Source organism: Podarcis tiliguerta (assembly GCF_965153285.1).
Source record: "Podarcis tiliguerta genome assembly, chromosome: 1".
Classification (NCBI taxonomy): domain Eukaryota; kingdom Metazoa; phylum Chordata; class Lepidosauria; order Squamata; family Lacertidae; genus Podarcis; species Podarcis tiliguerta.
In genome coordinates, this window is record NC_139534.1 from 45,519,501 (window position 1) to 45,543,591 (window position 24,091).

A 24,091-nucleotide genomic window follows, 5' to 3' on the forward strand; every position below is an offset into this window, starting at 1 on the left:
TTAACTGTCCAGAACCTCCAACCATTCAGAGTGTGTTGTCTCCCGGACAAATCAGAATTAATTTATCTTATCCAAGCCTTGTCTAAAAATATTAAAAGCAATCATCGTATTTTTCTTTCACCAAGCAGGTTCTGCTAAACAGACCTTAAATGGGAGCATAAACCCAAGGCCTCAAACTCTGATAATAACCATATTTTTTGCTCTATAAGACTCACTTTTTCCCTCCTAAAAAGTAAGGGGAAATGTGTGTGCGTCTTATGGAGCAAATGCAGGCTGCGCAGCTATCACAGAAGCCAGAACAGCAAGAGGGATTGCTGTTTTCACTGTGCAGCAATCCCTCTTGCTGTTCTGGCTTCTGAGATTCAGAATATTTTTTTTCTTGTTTTCCTCCTCCAAAAACTAGGTGCGTCTTGTGGTCTGGTGTGTCTTATAGAGCGAAAAATACGGTATACTCTGACATCAACAGAGCTCACTGAAATATTTTTTCAAAGCACAAAACATAAGCAGACAATCCTATCCAAATAATTTATCCACATGCCCTAAATGTTGTAACTCTTATTATTATTATTATTATTATTATTATTATTATTATGAGTTGTGGGTGCCAGGATTTGTGGGTGCCAAGTTCTAATTTCTTGAGTCTTGGTGTTAGAATTTATCCAATGTTAGAGTGTTAAAACTTGTGGTCATATGCTGGATTTACCAAATTGTTAAAATACAGGCCAAACCACTTTCCTGTGTTCAGGAAATTGCCTGAGAGAATGGGCAATTCACAAAGCAAAGACTCAGGGCCTGACGGCAGATGGGTATGAGCCACTCTTTCATCTGGGAAAGAGTTTGCAGAGACAGAGCAGGGTTGAGTTTTAGGATTGCAGTTGGCTGGGAAGAAAGTTGGAAGCAGAGAAGGCGAGCCATGGCTGGTGTCATTTGAATCCAAAGCTGTGGGGGCTATGGAATAAGCAGGACTCTCTTAGGGTGTGAATGGTGTAAGCCCCTCCATGGTAGGCTCAGGTTGTATATACAGTATGTGTAAATAAAACATACATCATAAAGACACCCCAGTCTCAGCTGTGCCTCATTTCCAAAAGGAAATAGGAACCCTGGGTAAGTGCCTGAAACCCCTGGATTCACACCACTTGGATATTGGATAGCAGGTAGCAATAATAATAATAAACAAAGCTAAATGGTAGATGATGCTGGGGATGCTTGATGCAAATTTATTTCCCTGTCTCTATATGGGACTGGCCAAATCTTGAAAGAGATTTGAAGTTTGACCAGAACAAACAACTCCTCTGGCTCTCCAGCTAAAAAAACAAAACCACGAGGTAGCACCAAAATGCCCGAGAACCGCAGCTGCCAGTCAGAGTAGGCAATACTGGGCTAGTGGTCTGACTCAGTAAAAGGGAACTTCGTATGTTTCTCCACGCAGGTTGCTTCTCATTCAGTCTAGGTGGGTATTCTAGCTGTGCTTACAAGCACAGAAATAATACAATCAGCGTAGAAACAGTCCCTAGGCGGGTGATTCCTATTCCGCCCTGCTGTGATGAGGGCGCTTTCCTCTAGATCCGGCTAAGCGGCAACGCCCCCGAAGGAGTTAAAACTACACCAGAGGAGGGCCCCTCCCCCCCCATCCCAGGTCCTCGCGCGCGGGAGGCGGCCATTCTTTAATTATTTATCTGACTCTGATTTTTTTTGCAGATGCCAGCTGCAGCCGCGGCTTCCAACATTCCCCGCCCTCCTCCCTCCTAACTGGGCAACCTATTGGAAGGGAAGCTGATTCGGCCGCCCAGCTCCCCGGAGCCCGCGCTGTTAGCGGAAAGCGGCGGCTGGTCGCCAGCCAATCGGGCGGAGCGTGAGGCGGAGCCATGCCGGCCAGTAGCTTCTGTGGAAGAGGGGCCGTACAAAGCCTGGTTTTGAAAGGGGCGGGTTGCCTCTCTCCTGCAAAGAGGAGCGTGTGAGGGAGCGAGCACGCGCCGGGCCGGGCCGGGTGAGGCAGCCGCCGCCGCTGCAGCTTCGCTGAGGGGAGCCGGTCCTGTTATCTGCTAGGAGAGGCCGAGGCGGCGGCGGCTCTTCGCGGGAGGTGCCGTTTCTCTTTGCAATGAGCTGAGGACCACTCTTCTGGCTGGCTGCAAGGAGCACAGAAGGCTGCCCCCTCCCTAGCCCTCCACACCGCACGCCGATACATTGAGAGCCAGTAGAAGCAGCAGCAGCAGGAGGAGGTGGCGGCGGCTGGTGGAGTGTGCATAAGCAGTACGGAGTCAGCCTCGGCGGGTCTTTTTCCATCCCCTCCCCTCGTTGTGGAAAAATTCGTGTGGTGCTGTGGGGTTCCCCCCACCCCGCTTTGTTTTTGTATTTTGCATCGCTGCTTCGGCGGGAGAGCGAGCCGTGCTGCTTGTTGCTAGCCCCTGCAGTGGAGACAGCGCATCCTCGCACGGAGGCAGCAGTGCAACGTCGGCTTTTTGGCGGAGGACTCCCTCCATGGATCTGTTCGCTGGAGAGATGATATAGACGCAGGAATCCTCTTCTGATCACCCACCTGCGCCTCTTCTTCCCCTCCCCCACCTCTTCCCCGCCGTCCTTGATTTGAATCACCCCGTAGATCTTGTTTATTTTTATACATTCCCCCCCCCCATGTGCCATCCCAAGGGCAAACAGCACTGCCGTCCCAGCAGCCTCAGCAATCCCACCCATTTGGTTCATTCGAGCAGGGAAAAGGATGATGCCTCCGGCACTCCAGTCTCCGATTTGAGTCGAGAGCTTGCAATAAATACATTTAACTCAAGGCTTCAAGGGCTGCTGCTGTATGCCATTCCTTCCCCATTGCAGCAATGTCGTGTTCGCCTTGAGAAGGAAGAGCCGGGGAAGAGGGGTGCCTGGGAGGCTTGCTTGCTTGTGGTTCTCCAAGCCAATTTGTAGGGCCACCTTCCTTAAATAGGAGGGATCAAACAATGACCCAGCCGGCTTCCCAACGCCTCCAGCGCTGCTGCTGTGGCTGCCCTCTGCACCACCTCTCTAGATGACCAACAAATAAGCAGCTGCCCGCGGGGCAAAATTAAGAATGACGGTACTGGGTCGTTTTGCTCCGCTTCCTGGAGAGCGTTATCAGCGACTGAAATATGCAGCCTCTTTAGGACCTTTCTGACCAGCAGGTCCCTTTTGCGGCGGCAGGATCGCCTTGACCTCACACTGAGAGAGGAATTATCGTGGTGGCTTTTTCCCTGATGATGCATTTCGACTGGAAGGTGGTCTTTGCTTAAGGTGCGGGAGAAAACAAAACCCCAGCTGCCTCCATCACATTTGCTTTTCTATGCATGGAAGTCGTGTTTCAACAAATGGCCAAAGCACTGGGGACTTGTGAAAATGACAGAGTGGGAATCCTCACCAGAGTTCCATAGGTAGGGGAACTTGCCTCCCAGCTCTCAGTGGATCTCTTTAAATTCTGGTTGAAATTTTTTTTCTATTCCCAGCAGCCTCTGGAGGGAAGGGGAATTCAGCTGGCTAGCGAACCAGTCACCTTAAGGGTTTGAATTCCTTTATCACTGAGAACTTTGTTTTATTTGGACTCGGCCAGGACTCTCTCACACACACACATGTCTTTCCTCTGCTGCACCTTCCACCATAGGGTGAGAGAAACTGCTCAGAAGTGTTGGTTCTTCCTTGCTATGAGTGGAATTCCTTGTGATTTTATTTCTCTCCCTCCTATTCCTTTATAACTTGCCCCCACAATCCCTCCCCCTTCTCTTCTGCCTTGGCAGGGCATGTCCCGCTCCAACAGTGTGAGCCCTCCGGGGTTTGCAGCTTCTGCTGTGCCCAGGGGTGGAGGTGCGGAACAGCATCGTTCTGCCTGGGGAGAGGCTGACTCCAGAGCCAATGGCTATTCCTATCCTCTTTCTACCAGGGCCTCAGTAAAAAAAGCTTCCCGTATGGAAAGCAGATGGAGAAGTGATGAAGACTACGAGTCACCGAGCAGCAGGAACCACGGGGTGAGTGGCTGCAGGATGATGAGCTTCAGGTCCAAGTCTGCCTGGCAGGATCATGGGGTTGACAAGAGCCAGCACTCTCGCCGTGCAGGAGATCCATCGCTTGCCATGAGTCCTAGACGCTATGGTGTGGAGCAGGGTGAGGTGCATCCACGCTGTGTGGAACTGGGGCTAGAGGAGAAGCGGATCAAAGCCAAGATTGATGAGTTGGAGGAGGAGGAAGAACTGGATGGCGAAGGGCGGTCTGAGATGGTCTTCTCCATGGGCAGCTGCTGTGGTAGCTTGCTGCAGATCTTCAGGTCGAAAAAGTTTCAGTCGGAGAAACTGGAGCACCTCTACCAGCGCTACTTTTTCCGTCTTAATCAGAGCAGCCTGACCATGCTGATGGCAGTGTTGGTTTTAGTGTGCCTGGTCATGCTGCTCTTCCACACCGTTCACGGCTACTACCAGGTGCCCTATGTGGTGGTGCTGTCCTTGGCCATCCTGCTTATGGTGGCTCTGGGTGCCATCTGCAATCGCAATGATTTCCACCAGGACCACATGTGGCTCATGTGCTACTCTGTCATTCTGGTGGTGTTGGCCGTTCAAGTGGTTGGCTGCTTGCTGATGCAGCCCCGAAGTGCCTCGGAGGGCATCTGGTGGACTATCTTTTTCATCTACAGCATCTACACCTTGCTGCCAGTCAGGATGAGGGCTGCGGTCATCAGTGGTGTGGTGCTGTCTGCCATCCATCTGGCCATTTCTCTCAAAGTCAATGCAGAAGACAAGTTCTTATTGAAACAGGTAAGGCTGGGTTTTTGGATGCTTTCACAGCTTCTGGTTGCTAGTACAAATTTGGACTTGGTTCAGTTTGAGAAATAGTTGTTTTCCCAGGAATTATGCAGCTACCAGCTATTATTGTGGGGACTTGATTTATTGATTGCCCTGATGTGTGAAGCAGTTATTAATGATGACGATCCCTGTAATCACCTGAGTTTCATTCCCAGTGTTTTTCATGGCTTCACACTGAATGATATTGTTTGCCTTGAAAATACAAATGTTAAAAATATGTTTACTGTTATGTGCCTGAAATTCAGGACTGATTTCACTAGAAATCACAGAGAAGTAGAAATAAGGATTTCCTAACTTGCTGCAAAATTTAGCTTCTTATTGCTGAAGATATAGATTAGAATAGTCTAGCTACTTATCTGCTTTGTAGCAATTAAAGCGGCATGGGAAGGTATCCTTACTATTTACTATGGGTGGTATAGAGTCAAAAAAATTACATTGCAATGCACCATTGTCAGAAATGACATTTTTTGGATAATGCATTTTTGCATTGAACCTGAAATTCCTGCCTCTGCAGTGCTTGGGAAAGAAAGAAAAACTTCTGTTTAAATATGCTGCATACCAAAGCTTCAGAGATGTTTTTTTCAGCAACCAAGTATACCAGGGTTGTCTTTCTGTTTAGTAAAAATAGCAGTTTCTGTGTGGAAGTGCGTGTGCACATGTGGGTTGCTTATAGCTTTAAGAATACTGTTTCCACTTTAAAAGTTGTGTGCTGTTCTGATGGGTAGGCATTCACTTCATAAAGTTAGGAAGCAGGTGTTAAGATTACCCTGTTGCAGTATTGACTCTCCACACACAACTACAAAAGGACATGTGAGTTAATATTTAAAATACTCAGTAATACATTGGTTGGATGCATTGTACATAGCTCTTTATGTCCTGAGGAGGTAACATTTGAAATCTGCATACCAGGACCTGCATACATATTTACTGCCTTGGGTGCAAAAAAATTCAAAGTATCCTGTGAGAAATTTCTCCTTAAACATGACTAGATTATATTTTGCTGAATATTGCTTTATTTGCAAAGTATTCATTCACCTATGATTGATTAGCATTCAACCACAATTGTATAGATAAAGTAACTGGTTTACAAATACTTTGGTAAGAACCATCCATGGGGAAGGGGGGGGGGAGAATCTCTTTGGGTAGAAAATTGGAAGTCCCTTGTGCCTACATTGTATGAGGAACCCAACAAAGACATGTGCTGTGTGTTTATATATCCATTACTTTAGGAATTGCTGGCTTAAGCAATTTGGGATTGTTTTATTTTGCCTCCATCACCTAAAGAGAACATGTAAAATCTTCCCATACCTATTATTCATGGTCATTGAACAGGCACATCCAGATTTCTTACAAGCTCATAGCTAAAAGCAGCAGCTGCAAGCCATCAAATCCTTGGTTCAAATCTCACCTCAGTTATGAACTCATTATGAAACTTTAAACAAGCTGCTAAATCTCACAGCTGTGGCCCTCAGCCATCAGCAATATAAGAATTATAATACTGGACTACCTCATAGGATTGTTGTAAAGTTCCTGGAAAATTGGCTCTCATTTATTTACTTCCCCATTTAGTACAAACATAGTTCGTGCTAACATATAAAGTGGTAAACTATGGTGACCTTCTGAACCAGAGTAAGAAACCATAGTCTGATGGATGTAAATGCGAACTGTTCTGAATAGGAGGAAAATAAGTTTATCTAAATGAATAAAGCAGTAGTGAAGGAAAGGAGGGGCTCAGGGGGATCGCTGGGCAGCACGGAGGTGGGGCTGTAGGAAGACATGGCCTTTGGTGGGTGTCTCAGGCATTGCAGGGGGGCAAAGCCACTGCCCATCCCTCAAAACACCAGGTATGGAAGTTTTGGTGATTTATTCCAAAAAAAAGCTCAGAAATGGTGGCAGCTCCCCAGCTGGGGTTGCTATGCCACTGCATAAAGAGAAGGGACAAGGGACTGTGCAAGCCAAGACTGACCTTTTAAATGACATACTACATTTTGATGTTACCTGCGAACCTGCCCAATGTATGTGAAGTATGTGAAATGCTTGAAACTTGCTGTGTGAAAAATAAGTGTTGCTAGCCAGCAATAACCTGCAGCTTCTAACTATGAAAATGTGAGCCATCTGTGCTATAATTTAGTGAACTTTTTATTAGCCAGGTTCATGCTATGGAACAGGTCTTCAAATCTAAGTCTATTTTTTCCACACACACAAAAAAGGTTTGTAGCGATATCTATTGTGCGTTAAGGCTGTAGGCAAGAGCTTATATTTAGAGCCATCTGATACTAAAAAATCCATATCGGCAACTGCCTCACAACTGTTAGCAGGCATTTTTGTTACCTAGGCTGTAGCTTGTTACCATGGAAATCTAATTTTTCTTTGACACTGCCCCACTGATGCATACATTTCCTTTCGTTTTCTTTCTGGTTTGTGGATTTTAAAAAGCGTGGAGATGGATAAAAGCCAAGTAAATCAAATTATTTTCATGCCTTTCAGCTGTTGCTATTTTTGGTCTTCAATTCATTCTTTCCTAATGAAATCCTTATCGATAAGTTGCTTGTTGAGGGGTTATATTGCTATTGATCAGCAGTGAAACTAATGGCTGATGCTGCAATCCTTTTCACACGGTAAGGCCCGTTGAAATCAATGGGAAGACATGCATAGGATTGCACTGTGAGCGGCTAATAGCTGTGGCTTTATTTGAATCAATGGTTATATCTAGAACAGGTAGGTGTGTGTGCCCCTTCTTTTAAGATCCTCTGATTACACAACAGTTACAAAGACCTCTAAAGTTAGAAACATTTGCATCAAGCATTTTATTCTTCACTTGCTTTATTATCTAAATCTACCATGTCCCCAAGAATCTAGTGTGTCATTGTAATAACATAAATATAAGGAGGGAAACTCTGGCAAGATTCATTAGTCTTTATCATAACTCTTTTTTTTCTTTCTTTTTCAAAATTCCTTGCATGTTTTTATTTCAGGAAGAATCTCTAGGTTCACGTCAAAGTTCACTTTAGGTGAAAGCTCAGTGGCAGCACTAAACATTTCATCTTTTTCTATCTTCTCACCGTTTGCTGCTCCACAGAATTCTACTGGAATACAATGGGTGGTAACCAACCCCATTTACATTAATGGTCCTAAGTCAGTCACGGTCATTAATTTCTATGGGTCTATTTTTGAATATGACTGGATTGTATTCCATGTTAATGTGTATGAGGCAGATTCAGAGCTTAACAGGCTCTTGTACTGTTAGTTCTTTTTATGGCAAGATTATTTTTGGTGCAGCGCTGAAGTATCTAGGCATGCATCTTGAAGGATGGTGCCAGTATATAGTTCACTGAAAATTAAAATGCACCACACACATCACTCTGTTCCAGGGTAAAAGCAAAATATGAAGGCACTACTTGCTTGCATATAAGTTTCTGTGTTAGGGCCATATGCTTTTTTTGTGTGATATAGGAATTAACATTAACCTAATATTAGTCGTTGGTGACCTAGAATAAGGTGTAGTTAGAGAGTCATAGCAACTGTACTTTTGCTTCTTCTCCGCCCATCGCGTTCTTATTCTAGCCCTTTTTCTTTTCCAGCAGAGTACTGATAACATAGTTTTCAAACAGCTGCACCATCATGTGTCTTTGTTTTATAATTATTCTCTGATCCAAGCTAGGCTCCCAGCTGTTTAGACCTTTTAACAACAGCTGTGTCACAACAATACTCTATTTTAACGCTCTCTGACCTTGAAGTCTGAGAACAAGCTACATGTGGTGTCTCTTCACCCTACAGGCTTGCATTAATTAAACATATTTGATCCAATAGTATGCTGAGTAGCTTTACTATGGGTGTAATAATAGCCTGCTTGTCCCTTCGTGAATGGATGGAAGCATGCATGTGAGTTCACATGTGCCACATGCAATCTGTAAGTGGTACATCATTGACACATACAACTCCCTCCAAGAAAGCTTGTCTCTGTTCTGGGAAAGAGTGAAGCTGCCTGTTCTTTCCAGTGAAACATCAACTGACATTCCAGATAACCATCTCATCAAGGTGCTGCTTGTTGAGTAAGATCTAATTGGATTGTAGTGTTGCAGAATAGCCTTAATAGTAACACAGCCATGGTTCATGGACACTTCCTACTGCCTGTCTATTTTTGCTGATTAGGAATCAAAAATCTCGTTTTTGTCTCACTTGAATTGTCTTTTTATGCTGTAGGCCAGAGGTTGCCAACCTTTTTGGGCTAGGGGGCACATGTGGACTTTTGAGAGAGTGCAATGGGTGCCAGTCCTAAAATGGCATAATACGAAATGACTGCCACACCTAAAAGAGCAGAAAAAGACAAAGTATGCTGTGAGCATCTGTTGCCCCGTCTATGCATCGGGAGGGTGGGTGGGGGGATATCTATATTGCCACTGTTACACCTGCTCACAGAGAAAAACTCTCCGCACCTCTCCGCTGTTCATAATGGATGGCAAGGTGGGCCATCCAATATCCTGGCACCCAATAAAATGTGGTATGTTTAAGGGGACATATTCAGTGCAGAAGAGGCTGAGGTAGTGTAAACAGGAACTGAGCAGGAAAAGCATTTCTTGTGGCTTTTTGAACCAATATTTACTTAGGACTTTTGTGAGTGTCTTAAGAAGTACCGGTGAGCACACTGGTGCCCTTGGGCACCGTATTGGCAATCTGCATGCCAGAATTGAAGTTCCTGTCTTAAAAAGATGTGTGTCAGGGAGGGGAGGGACAGTCTGTGATGCTATGTAACAGAAATAGAAGTGTCATGGTGTGCCTTATTTTAGAAATGTTGAACTGAACTTAATTTACTGCCTACTATTAACTGTGGCAAGAAAAGCTCCAGAGTTGGCATTCAGCAGACCATCTGAATATTGTCAGTTAATCACCTATTTGTCTCTGGTTAAATACAGAGAAGCCAAGATTATCCTTCTGCAGCAAGCAAGCAGCCTCTCTTTTTAATTGGATCGTGGTTTTATCAGATAGGAATGAGGGCTTCCTTCTATCTGGTGGTCTACACATATTCTTCATTGTGATCCCTTGCTCGGTAGTAAAACCCACAACCACATTTAATAGCTGGTCTTTGTCTTTTAAACTATTTTATAGTTTAAAACAAAAATTGCAGTTGTGCAACCTGGGTTTTCTTCCCCCAGGACAGTGTCTCTGCTGCGTCTCTCTGCTATCCCCAGCAATGTCTCTGTGTCTCTGTGTGCAAAGTGTTTATCTGTCCCCTATCTGCGGAATGTGTGCCTCCATGAGTGTATGCACGTTTTTGTCATGTGATCTGTGGAGGAATAGCCAGCCCTTAATGGAGCCCTGAGAGAGGTTAGCCACCTCTGCTTTAGAACATATTAATTACATTATTTCACAACTGTTGATTAACCTTTGCAGTTAGCACGTCTTTCACTCTCTGTTAGCATTTTGCTAAGTTAATTCTTTAAATACTTGGTAATGATATTGTCCTTTGAACCCAGCCTTCCCCCACCCCCACCCCCGGCCAAGCGAACATGCTCACTGAAAACTGACCCAAATTAATTGAGACACTGAGGCATTGTTCACTTGCCAAGTCTTTAAAAGGGAACATCATTCTATATCTGAATGGATAAATGATATCTTAAAAATCTGTTTATAAAGGGCAATTATAGATACAAAAGTCTTATGAATGTCATTCTCACCATCACATAAAATGATTTTGTTTCTGCAAGCTCACTACAGAATAGCTTGTGCTCTTTGAATTTGATGACTAGGGCACAGATCATAGAACCAAAGAGTTGGGAGGGACCCCAGCTGTCATCTAGTCCAACCTCATGCAATGCAGGAATACTGCCCACTGCCATACCTGGGTGGACACAAACCACCAACCTTTTGATCAACTGCCAGATGCGTAGCAACGGTAAAATGCATTCCAGATAATCCCAGAATCTGACACTGAAAAAGATGGCACATCTAGAATGGGTGACATTGGTTGAGATGTTACTGTAAATCATAGTTCAATATTATGCATGTGAGCTTGTGCCCTTCCTCCTCTAGTATAGCCATCTCCATTTTCAAATAATTGCCGTTTGTCACTTTGTTCAGACCATGAGCTACAGTTCGTGTTTTAACTATGCCTTATCTGAACAATTCATGATTATTAACCACGGCACAAAGTTGGCTTGTTTGGTTTATTTACAGTTTAGATTGGTTAGTTTATCTGTATTCATACATAATTCCAAAGCACAGTTAATTGAGAATGGAAGTATATATGCTTCTGATCTCTTCTTTATAGCTGTGTGGGACAGGGAACACACAAGCCCAATGTTTCCTGCATATAACATAAAACATTGGTTTAGCTTTGCGTGCAAACAGAAAAACATGTGAGCTTCATTGCCCAAATGGACACTCTTGACGGGTAATGGTTGTTGTTGTTTTTTTGCATGAGTAAGAGAAACATAAGCCGTATCTGGTAAGATCTCTTTGGCCTCTATTTTTCTCATATTTACATCTTATTTTTCCAATTTCTTACTGTTTCTGCATTGAACTGTTAACCTGTGGATTTAGGTTACCTTTTAAAATGTTTTGCATGGTGCCTAGTTTATTTAGCTCCATGGGAATAATAAATAAATGCAGTAGCAGTAAAAAAATAAGTTATTGTAGCTTTCAAACTTCATTTGCAAGAAAGTTATTGTCTATTATTTATTAGCAATTTACTGTAAACTTTAATAATTGGTTTATTGCTGCATCACAAACAAGGCTATTTTTTCTTGAACCTGTATTAGGTTTAGTTAGCTCTTCAAGCAGTAATAGAGAAAATTATAGCTGGGATAAGAGTACCAAGGGTGGAGGGAAGCAATACAGTGGTACCTCAGGTTAAGAACTTAATTTGTTCCGGAGGTCCGTTCTTAACCTGAAACTGTTCTTAACCTTAAGCACCACTTTAGCTAATGTGCCCTCCAGTTGCCGCCGTGCCGCCGGAGCACAGTTTCTGTTTTCATCCTGAAGCAAAGTTCTTAACCCGAGGTACTATTTCTGGGCTAGTGGAGTCTGTAACCTGAAGCGTCTGTAACCTGAAGCGTATGTAACCCAAGGTACCACTGTACAACTGTTTGGGGAATGTGTACTTCGGTCATCAGGGCATTGCTTAAATGAGTTAAGCTAACAAGTATAATTTGCCTTCTTATTTTACTTTGTAAATTGGGAGTGACTTTAAACTTGTTATTGTTTGTAGCTTGTCTGGGTCTTTTTATAAAGCTGGAACATTTCTGGAATTTTTTTTTCTTGCCTTGGTCAGTTCAACAACGGTTTCTTGAGTGCCTGCCATTAACTGAGCTTGGCATGCAATTAACGCAGGAGATTTTATTTGAACATTGTAGACTAGACCAGTTATCAAACAATTGGACTTCTTGGTTACAGTACTGATGATGTGCTAAAACTGGTCTGTGTTAACAAGTTCATGAGAATCTAGGCAAGAGACAGGACTGCTTGTCTTCTGTGGTGTCATGTCTTGTATCTGCATCTGCAAAGTGTTTGCGTAAGAATGTTGGTCACTTAATGGCTGCAGCATCAAGTGGTGACATGTGTGAATGTGCCAGGAGCCTCTGCATGTATATGAACAAGTTAATCCATTGAGAAGTGGCATATTATAATCATTCAGCTATGGTCAAAGAATTAAGCCTTTTTTAAAAGGGAGAAAATAAATGGTTAAAACTGCACAGATTCCCTTTTTAAGTGATAGTTCTTTTTTATAATCTTAAAAAATGCAATACTTCATATTTTCCATATTGGCAACTGTGTGCGATTTGTGACCCACCAAGCCAAATGCAGCCCATCAGTTATATACGGCAATTCCCCAGGGCATTACAGATGCCCTACTTTTGCTGACTGCAACTGCAGAACCTGAAGGGAATGATTCAGACCCTGGCTCTCCACAATGCATTGTAAAAAATATTTTTTTTATTTCAGTCTGTATTAATTTGCTGCATTGGGAATATGGACAGTGACCAAAAGCCAGAGCCACAACTTAAATACAGTGCTTTTTTTTCTGGAGGGACGCAGGGGTAGATTATAGAGGCAGAAAAGCATATTGAAACAAGACAGGAAAAGTTACTTGAGGAGTGTATATATTCCCTTTACGCTGAGAGAGACTTGGGATCTTTGGGGAGTAATGAGTTTAAAAAGATTGTAAATTTGTAAAATATTAACCCAAGGTATCAGAATTGTGGTGGCTTGTCCATGACGATTGGAAGAAACAAAAAGATAGGCTACATTTTTCTTATATTGTTGCTATGTGAGCCTATTTGTAGCCTATTTAAGGCCTCTCCTGGAAGCAGACAAGCTCGCCTGATGAAATGCAAAAAGCACAGACCCACTCTCCATCTTCCAAAAACACTAAGCCACAATAATAGAACATATGACCCAAGAGCCACATGCAGCCCTCGAGGCTTCTTTCCGTGGCCCTCAGAAACACTTGGTGCTCCCCCCCCCCCGCCAGCCCTTGTGCTGCCTTTCCAAAGCCAACTAAGCAAAGTGCTGGGTTTGAGGGCTCTCACAGTGTCCTTTCCAAAATCCAGTTAGCACTTTCCCAGCTTTGAGGAGGAGGTGAGAGGGTTCTAGGACCTGCCAGAGTCTCAGGCCTGTTTCCCAAAGCCCTGTGCCTTGCTTAGCAGGCTCTTGCAGTCCATTTGGTATGTAAAGCTGGACCACCCTGCACTTCAGGGAAGGTGCTGGTGGGACAGGAAGTAAAATAACCATGGAGGAAAGCCAATGTCAGCTAAAGGTTGTATGAAACATCAGGAGAGCAAAAAATGTGGGCTCTCCCAAACGTTATTTGTAAAATAGGTCCAAAAATCTAGGAAGCCATTACTCTTCATCTGCCCCTTCATGCATGGTCAGTTTATAATAACATTCAGATCAAATCTTTTTCCTATAGGAGGAAAGAGAACAACTCATGCTGGCAGGTTCACATCTTTTTCTAGACTTCTTTTTAGATGTCATCCTCTGCAAAACGTTAAAATGCACATGGGAAGGCAGTGTACAGGTCTACAGAGAACTCTTTATGTTGAATGGCTGATTAATGCTGGTGCACGGATATTGTTTAGGAGTTATGGGTGGGGTTGTTTATTACGGTTTAAGAATTGATGCCTGAGTTTGATCCCCCCTCCCCCCCCCCCGTTCCCTTTCCCTTGCATGTTGTGGGGCTTTGTTTTTGTTGTTAACTGTAAGATATGGGCAAGAGCTGCCTTCTTTTAAATGACACTATGAAATCCAGTATGGGAGCCTTTTTGCAGGGAACAAATGCTCTAAATAAATAACTGATTTCTTTATTTATAAATATATGATGTAATCCACCCTGACGTTTCAAGTGAAGGCAGGTAAAATATATAAATAAATGTAATATGTCACAAGCTCCACAGGACTGAGTGCTGATAATACGTATGACCATTTATTTTTCATTTTAAGATTAATGTAAACTCTGTGTCTTTCAGGTTATTGCTGTAATTCAGAGGAAGTAGTAATAAAACAGCCTGTGACACTGTCTTTGTTTGTTTTGGAGTAACTAGTCAAAAGTTCAGTGCTTGTACAGTGCGCTGTATTGCAGAAATTACTAGTTCTCTTTGGTGGTTTTTCCAAAATAGTATTTGCTATTATTTTAGCTTTTATTTTTGGACAGATCTTACCTTACAGTAATCTAGTGAACCCCTTAAATCAGTATTTAAGCAATGATCTACCCACTGAATAAATCCCAGAAACATTAACTGATCCAAAATGCCATGCTCATCTATTGTTGGGTAGAAGTTTCAATAGGCAGTATATGATCAGCTTAAAGTGCCTTTATTGGTTACCATTTTCTTCCCTGACTCAACTTTTAAGGTGTGGGTTTTTCCCTTAAAGCAGGAATGGGAATCTGTGGCCCTTTGGCTGTTGTTGGTCTAAAACACCATCATCCATGGCCATTTTGGCCCTGCTGGTTGGGCCTGATGGGAGTTGCAGTTCAAACATTGGAGAAGGGGGGGAAATTAAAATTCTTGCAATCTGGGTTCTGAGTGTCTTGTCATAGTTTCCCCCTAGGATTCGCCTGTGCATTGTTGTTGTTGTTTAGTCGTTTAGTCGTGTCCGACTCTTCGTGACCTCATGGACCAGAGCACGCCAGGTACGCCTGTCTTCCACTGCCTCCCGCAGTTTGGTCAAACTCCTGTGCATTAATAGCAGCTAATCCTCTGCTTCGAATACCAGTGATTGTTAATATTATAGATTTTGGGGTGTACACCCCTGAACCCTAGAAATTGGTAGGATTTTGATTATTTGAAGTATTGATGGGAAGATTGGGGGTCAGTGGAAAAGTATAGGGTAAGTTTTCTTTCCAAGCCCAGGGCTTCACCTGGGATAGAGGCATTAACTTAACAAAAGGGATTGATGGCCCATCTGAGAGGCTGGGTCTGGGCAGACAGAGGCTGCCATGGTGATGGGGTGTGGGTTGGAAGTGTCAGGAAAAGAAAGTTTTTATCAAGGCGTGTTGGGAAGAAGGGGGGGGAGTGGGATCCATCTTGGGTAGGCTGGCTGAGAGAGATGTCATTGACTCTAGGGCACTGGTGGAGGAATGGGGAGGCGGGGGAGCGCACTGCCCCCAGCACCATGAGGGGGTACCATCGCAGCTGCCACCCAGATATGCGCCATGCACCCCCCACAGTGCCGGGCACCATGCCCCCGCAAACAGCGCACCGCGACCCTGCGGGTGGTATGCCATGCCCTCAAGACGCACGTCATGCCAGCCATGCCTCCGCCCCCTCTCTGCCCTTGGTGCCAGAGCATGCAGCTTTGCCACTGCTCCAGGGTTGCACTGCTGTGGGGGACAAGCCCCACTGAAATGACCATGCTGTAAGATCTGGACTCCCTCCATTCAGACTGAAGGTGGGGGAAAAACATACTGCTACAACTCTTCACTGTGTCTCAATTCTCCAAAGGGACACAGACCCTGGGTGAATGCCTGGACCCCCACGGAGTCTTGCAGAGAGTGGGGGTGGCACCCAACTTTTGTAACAATATTCTATATTGTCTTCAAGGAGCAAGGCAGTTTTTACTAAAGTAATTTCCCCCTCCGTTTAATTTTTATTTTATTTTTTACCACCCTTGCAGATCTGTCTGCCATGGTTTTTAGTTGGCACATGACTTCTTTCTTTTTGCAACAGACAATGGGAATTCTTTGACTCACCCCACAAACTTCTGAAACCTCCAAGAGTGCCTGAAGCCATAGAGAAGTGTTGACCTGCTCTGTAATGTATAATTTGAAGTGTATTAGTCTGAAGTGTATTAGTCTGATGAGACAAAAACAGTGATAATTGAAGAGGGGAAATGAACATTCCCTATTTAAAACAGATATCCTGTTCCCAATGAAGGCAGCTGGACAAATGATTTGTCCATCTTGCCTGTTGTTAGTATTCTCTATCTGCGATGTCATGTCTAGGAAGCGATAGAGAAGAGTCTCTGACAATGTTACATGAACTTTGTTTAACAGGTTTTTTTCAGCTGCTACACCTAAAGAACCAGAACTGGAGAGGTGAGATAAGCTTTCTTGTCTTCGTCTTTGGAATAATGTATGCATGTATGTATGACACATGAATGTTTTCTTCCTTTGATTAAGCATTTCCTAGATTGCTATTTGCTTTGTCATCTCAGGATGACAATTATGGAATTGGCTATTATCTAGCTTTTGCAACACTCCAGAAGACAATACTTTTTTTTTTTTTTTAAAGCAGGCTCCTGTCACCTTCAAGCTACTCAGAAATATAGAACTGTAATCTGGGAGGAAAGGGAGGGATTTCAAAGGTTGCATAATCTGTTGTGCTATTGCTTGTCTAAGATCGCTGCCTTATAAAACAGAGTGCTGCTAAAGCAAATAAAAGCATAGCTCAGTTGGAAAGCAGAAATGACTGAAGTGTTGGGTAGTTCTGTATCTCTCAGATAATGCAAGCAGCAGGTTGTTAACCTGCTACCAGAGTAGCCTCTATGCTTCCATGAAACCAGTCACTTCTCAGAAATATTGAAGAGAGAAATGTCTACAGGACTGAGAAAATGGTTTCATCTACAGAGGTATTCGGCTACTTCAGCTGGCTTAATAGTCATTCCCGCAATTAAGTGGGGGGTGGGGAGCTGGGGGAGACAGAGGGTGCACCAGGGATCTTTGATGGATAATTGTTCAACACCAGAATATGACTACATACAATAATTCAACAACCAAGAGAAACATCTCAGGTGGCTATATCTAAACTAGGGATGGGCACACTTGCAAATGCAGGATCTACTTTTTTTTTACTTAGAACCCTGAGATCCACTAGAAAAGAGAGAGTATGAAGTGCTGAGTTACTGAGGAGCGAGTGAATTACGGATGAGTGATTAATTTCTCATATCTGTCTCTGGCTATTTTGTTCTCGGCTACAATGCAGCTCAGGCCTCTTGGCTAGGGAGCTGCTGCTGGAATGAAGGAAAACACTGCTCTCTCTTCCACTGTTGTTTTTATCCTATCACTTTCATCTCCCCACTATTCTTTTTCCTTTTTCTAAATCTGCTTAGTTATTTGTGTGATGGTTGGGGGGGGGGAGCAACACCATTAGGGAAGGGAGGATTTTTTTAAAAAAAAATTGGTGGTGGCAGCTTTTATCCTAATTTTAGACAAGGTGACTGAGGGTTCCACTTCCCTTTTCCCAGCTTTTAGTGGCTCCAAGACACTACAAGGCCCTCAACATCCTCCCTGCCACATCCTTCTTGCCATGTTTCCAGGTTCAGAATGTCTTTGGGCAATGCCTCTTGACATTGCATGTCTTTCCCATGGGCGCTCCCAGAAACTGAAGACTGCAGAGAAGCTCATGAGCCATGGAACTGTTTTTTAAACTGTAAACCCATTTTATTGTTTCAAATACCTTTTCTGTGTCTTTGTCTAGTGAGACGCTTTGCAACCTCCCACCTTCCCACAGTGCCTGGTATTCAAAGGCATGCTACTCCTGAACATTTTGCTATTATGGCTAAAGGGAGGTGTTTCCTTGTGATGGAGCAGATAGGAGTGGCTCTGTGTTGAAGTTGAGGTAAGATGCAATTGGTATAAATTGGTGCAGGATAGGTTAGCATCCTCATTTCTTAGAAGGTACAAGCCATCCTTGCCTGGTGTTTGCTGCCTGCTTGACTGCTGGATGGTTTTGGAGCAGCAATCCCATGTTGTTTATTTAGCAATTATATTATGTACGCCAAAATCGGTAAGGTTTCTTTTGTTTACAAAAGTGAATTTAGTTAGATGCCCTTGATTATAATTGTACTGTGCACTTCATTCTGACCTGGCATTAGATTTGTCAGAACTTTAATTTGTGTTTCTACCTTTACACCCTGTAGTCTCTGCCTGGCTTATAATTAAATCCTTCTGTCAAAACCAGGCAGTCAGAGATATTACACGGCTTGTTTCATTATTTCTCCCCAGGTGCCCAAAGCTTGCCTCAGGGTTTGGGGATTTTGTGAGAAGACAGAGCAATAATGAGTTCCATGTTTAAATGAGCAGCAGCTTTTAAGGGGAAGTCCACCTCTGTGTTATTTTCTTTTTTCCAGAGTGATGCTGTTGTGTGTGGAAGGTAGACTCTGGCCTTCCCACTCTATGTAGCACTCCCTTTTAATATATTAATCAACACTGAATATTAATGGGTAGCTCTTGTTTACTGATCCAGCTGTAGCTCAGCACTTTAAAATCCTGCTGACTTAAGTGCAAAGAGATTCAAGCACATGTTTGTTTACAGACTGATACATTTGTGTACTGCCCTTTGACATCAGTTTCCAGATAAAATAACCATCTAAAAAATAAAATGACAGGGACCACAATTAAAAGTGGGACCAAGAAGCTTAAGCCTGGAATAATGGAAAAGGACTTTGCCTGGTGCCAAAAGGATAACTGCATAGGTGCCAAACAAGCTTCCCAATGCAAAGAATTCCCAATGCAAAGAGTCCCACAATAAAAAATGTCCAGTCCCCGGTTGCCCCCTCCAGGTTAGATAGGAGGAGGAGGATGTCATGGGCAGGTGACTTGGGTCCATGTGTAGGTTGATTCAGGAGAGTATGTCCTTGGAGGTACATTGTTCCTAAACCATGTAGGCCTTCATAGGTGAGTACCAGCACCTTGTATTGAGCCCTGAAATGGATCATGAGCCTGTGGAGTTCTCTCTGACTACATGAGATTTGAAAATACTTAATTTTTTATTAGCTTTAGTATCTATGTATCTTACAATGTTGTTGCCTTGGTTTTTTTCAGAGAAAGACATCTTAAATCACCATAGTGTGTGTGTGCTTACAGTTAAAGCTGTCTTATTCATATGGCTTTTGATCTATCCAGAATGATGTGGCTGAACTGGACAAGTAAAACGATCCAATTGATAAATGTAATGTAAGACTGAAGAATCCCTTGAACATCAACCTTGACTTTCTAGTAAACATAATGTGCGGCTGCCACAGTGGGAACCTGTGCAGTGTAGACCGACTCTGCTCTGTCGCACACGTTTTGGAGATCCAGATTGAGGCACTATTTCCCTATTTCACAAGGTTGTTGTGAAGTCAAAATTTGGGTGTGAGTGTGTGGAAATGCTTGTAACATAAGTTGATATGCCACACTTACATCATTGCATAATTAGGAGTATATAAATAACATCAGTTATCATTTGGGGTCATCTCATGCATGGGTGTTATAGATTTGGGTTTAGTTTGTGTAAGAGATTCTTTTTAGACAGTATCTTGGCATTATCTTGCCAGGTGGAGAGTGGAATCTAAGCAAGTAGGGGAGTCTTAAATTTATTGCCACTCCTTGGCAAGGCACTATGGTAGTTAATAAATGGTTGTATCCATTCTGTCTATTGAATATAGTTTTTAAACAGTTGACCAATTGCTTCATCTAGTGCAGGCACGTCCAACTCCCAAGAGACTGATCTACTCCCAGTATAAAAACACTGGCAGTGATCTACCCATGGAGGGGGGAAAGGGGGAGCAAAACCAAAGTTGTTAACCTTTTTTTGGGGGGGGGGGGAGAAAACTAGTTATGATAATTAAGGGAGGGGGGAATCACTCGCTGAAAACTGCGACACTGCGATTTAGCCAGCTTCCGTATCAGATCTTGCTGCTGCTGCTGCTGCAAAAAAAAAAAAAAAAACAGAGAAAACGCCAGGGTGCAGACATTAAATGCATTGCATTTGGAGAGCAATTGCTAGGGAGCATGCGATTGACAGCAGACACCCGGGGATCGACCTGTCGATCATGATTGACCGGTTAGACATCCCTGATCTAGTGCAATATTGCCTACACTGCCTCACAGTGGCTCTCCCGGGTTTTAGATTAGAGTCTGCCCCTGCCCTACCTGGAGATGCAGGTGATTGAACCTGTAATCTTTTCCATGCAAAGTGCATGCCATGGGTAGGCAAACTAAGGCCCAGGAGCCGGAGCCGGCTCAATCACCTTCTAAATCCGGCCTGCGGACAGTCCGGGAATCAGTGTGTTTTTACATGAGTAGAATGTGTCCTTTTATTTAAAATGCATCCCTGGATTATTTGTGGGGCCTTCCTGGTGTTTTAACATGAGTAGAATGTGTGCTTTTATTTAAAATGCATCTCTGGGTTATTTGTTGGGCATAGGAATTCGTTCGCGGTTTTTTCCAAAATATAGTCCGGCCCCACAAAAGGTCTGAGGGACAGTGGACCGGCCCCCTGCTGAAAAAGTTTGCTGATCCCCGTATGCTGTACAACTGAGCTATTGCTCTTCCCTTATTTCTCTTATTTCTTAGGTGGCCTGCAGAACAGCAGTGTTTTGCAGCACAGTTTAGCCAGCAAGACCTGCATTCTGAACTGTTTGGTAAAATTAGAAATGCCAGTGTCATGAGACTGGACTGTCAACACTTGTTCAACTTTCTACATAGAGTAACAGTAATTCCAGGTTTCTCTTGTGGTGCACTTAAGAGCTATTTATTATCCCAGTCTGGCAATTAGTAAAGCAAGTGCAAACAACCCAGGTGTATTCTGGTTTCTTAATGTCTGTCTCTTCTTATCTCTAAATGAGTATAATTGAAGGAGGGTCTCAAAGGAGGGAGCTATTTTGAATATACTAATTTAATTTACCTAACACTTTATGTGATGGCGCCATCTGTTTTGCTGCTACTCAAGGAAGCTGGCTGTTTTGTTGAAGTGATTTAAAACGAAAACATTGTGGGGCTCACCTAATGGCAGGAAAGTTGTGGCTGGATCACTGGTTTGATTAGATATCCAGGAAAAGTATGTTTTAGAATCATAGAATTCTGCAGGGTCATCTAGAGCTCTAATTTTGTCACACTTGTTTCTGACCTAGCCTCTAAAGAGCTGGTGTGGTGACCTTAACATTTGGCTGGTGCCCTTAAGAAAAGATTGGTACCACTGTTTATTATTTGTATTCCTCCTATTCTGCCTCTTTTAAGTTGGCAAACTCTGGAATACTCTCGGGGACAGGCAGCTATTTTAAGATATGAGTTACTGAGGACTGCATGTTACTGAATGCTAATGTTGTGTTGATAGCTTTAGTAGAATACGTGAGTATTGTCCATCTATACTCATGAGTGTACACGCCATCTTGCAGATCACAGTGAAGGCCTTTAACAAAACTACATTCTATGAGACACAATGAAACATTGTCTACAAGGCCAAGAAATCTCTTTTGGCACTTCTTCCCAGATCTGTGTTAAACTGGATCATGCTTATTGTTTCCATGGCCACTGAGGGCATAAGCAAGGTCTCCTTTTAGAATTTCCTCTATAAAGTCACCTACTTACCTGAATTCTAGCTAGGTATGTTTTTGCTCATCAGCGATATTAAATTTGCACTTAAAGAAAACAACAACAACAAAAAGCACTCAACTCTTTAAAATCTGGGAATAAAATTCCCTGTATTTGACAAGTCAGTCCTTTGTCTGTGGATATGGTAAGAGTCCAAATAGGGAAGGGCCAAGTTTCTTTGGTAAAGGTCCCCCTATCTTTGCTTTGCAGTTGCAGTATTGGGATGGATGGGGCGTGTTCAATCCTCACCACCTTCCTCCCAAAGTAGTTGTGGCTGAGTGATGCACATCTCATGCTACCATTTTGCTCCCTTAGAAGAGAGGTCTGCCAAGTGCAGTGTCTCAACTGACTAGGCTGGAAGTTAGCCTTAAGGGAGTTGTCTGGCTTTAATGCTTGCCGCCCTTCAGCCTGGGTTTTAAAGTAGGAAAATTGGGCTTGGATCAGACCTGCATTTAGATGTGCTTCTACCAAGTCCCCCACCTACCCAGAAAGGATAATTTAAACTATAAGAGGCAGTGCCCCTTTATGATTTAAACCATCACAGGAGGGACTGATTGGCTTTTCTCCAAGCCAGATTTTTACCTCCTGGTCCTGGGATAATGGGGCACAACAGAGGCTATGGTGTCTTTATGATACAAGGTTTATTTATACATAAAGGTAAAGGGACCCCTGACCATTAGGTCCAGTCGTGACCGACTCTGGGGTTGTGGCACTCATCTCGCTTTATTGGCCGAGGGAGCCGGCGTACAGCTTCTGGGTCATGTGGCCAGCATGACTAAGCAGCTTCTGGCGAACCAGAGCAGCGTACGGAAACGCCATTTACCTTCCCGCCGGTACCTATTTATCTACTTGCACTTTGACGTGTTTTCGAACTGCTAGGTTGGCAGGAGCAGGGACCGAGCAACTGGAGCTCACCCCGTCGCGGGGATTTGAACCGCTGACCTTCTGATCGGCAAGTCCTCTGCTCTGTGGTTTAACCCACTGCGCCACCCATGTCCCTTTATTTATACATACATACAGTGGTGCCTCGCAAGACGAAATTAATTCGTTCCGCGAGTCTCTTCGTCTAGCGGTTTTTTCGTCTTGCGAAGCAAGCCCATTAGCGGATTAGCGCTATTAGCGGTTTAGCGGCTATTAGCGGCTATTAAAGGCTTAAGGGATTAGCGGATTAGCTGCTAAAAGGCTATTAGCGGTTTAGCGGCTTAGAAAAAGGGGGTGGGGAGCGGAAAAAAATCTCAAGACTCGCAAGACATTTTCGTCTTGCGAAGCAAGCCCATAGGGAAATTCGTCCTGCGAAGCGCATCGAAAAACAGAAAACCCTTTTGTCTAGCGGGTTTTCCGTCTTGCGAGGCATTCGTCTTGCGGGGCACCACTGTACAACCTAAACCTAGATGAAGGGATTGCAGAGCATTCACATTGTAAGTGGGCCCAGCCCCCCTCCATAAGCGCAGCATTTAGAGGTGTGTCTCTTTGTTACAGCTTCTTCCAGTCGGCCCATATTGTGTTCCGCCCCTTGCTTCTCTGCTTGTCAAGCTGCTGGCAAAACTGACACTTTTTTTCCTGTTCACTTACACCATCCACCCTGAATTCCTACACCCCTTAGGCCTCTGCCCCCCAATGCACAGCTGGGCAAGTGACTCTTCTCCTTTTCTGGCTGTGTTCTTTCTTTCTTGATGGTTTCCTGTGTTTTCTTCTTTATTCCTTGCAATAGTGTCACTTTGTTCCATTTGATTCTGGCAACTCAGGTATTTTTAAAAGTAATTATGTCATGTTGTTTATGATTATGTTAATCATGTAAAGTACACTGCTAGCATTGACAATCCTGTGGGTTCCCACATCCAGTCGGATTAAAGGGAGATGAGAAAATCCTGTGGGGTTCCCACATCCAATCAGATTAAAGGGAGATGACAAGTTGCCAGATCCAATTAGATTAAAGGGAGATGAGGACAAATAAGGGCAAGGAAGGGAAGGGCAAAGAATGGTGTTGAAAAGCACAGTATTAAAATAATGTGGGCGTGTTTGCAATGAGAGCTAAACGTTGCTGAAAATGGAACACATTTTTCTACACATCGAGAAAACAAAACGAGGCAATAGCAGTCCTATTGTAGACTAGCTACAAAAGAATAAGATGTCAACACATTATTGTTGAACCAAAAGTTTTATCATTAGCTAAAGTGGTACCTCAGGTTAAGAACAGCTTCAGGTTAAGAACGGACCTCCGTAACGAATTAAGTACGTAACCAGAGGTACCACTGTACCACCTTGCTACAGGATGTTACTATGCATACAGTATCAGCAGCTGTTTTGGGTTTTCAAAATACAGTGGTACCTCTGGTTACATACGTTTCAGGTTACAGACGCTTCAGGTTACAGACTCCGCTAACCCAGAAATAGTACCTTGGGTTAAGAACTTTGCTTCAGGATGAGAACAGAAATCGTGCTCCGGCGGCGTGGCAGCAGCAGGAGGCCCCATTAGCTAAAGTGGTGC

The 24,091-nt window shown here is 43.6% G+C and overlaps 1 protein-coding gene across 6 annotated transcripts in view; it reads left to right on the forward strand.

Annotated features, from left to right (window-relative positions):
• Positions 1–1,904: 1,904 nt before the first annotated feature.
• The window catches only part of ADCY5 (adenylate cyclase 5), a 174,779-nt gene continuing 152,592 nt past the window's right edge, over positions 1,905–24,091 (forward strand). For 2 of the 6 annotated variants that reach the window (XR_014503644.1, XM_083405879.1), the window contains exon 1: positions 1,905–4,763. Coding sequence is in view for 3 of the 6 variants with exons in the window: in XM_083405879.1 (XP_083262005.1) it covers positions 3,759–4,763 (1,005 nt within the window). In the remaining 3 variants the exon portion in view is untranslated. The remainder of the gene's footprint in view (positions 4,764–24,091) is intronic. The other 4 variants (XR_014503645.1, XR_014503646.1, XM_083405881.1 and 1 more) reach the window with 4 other exon arrangements.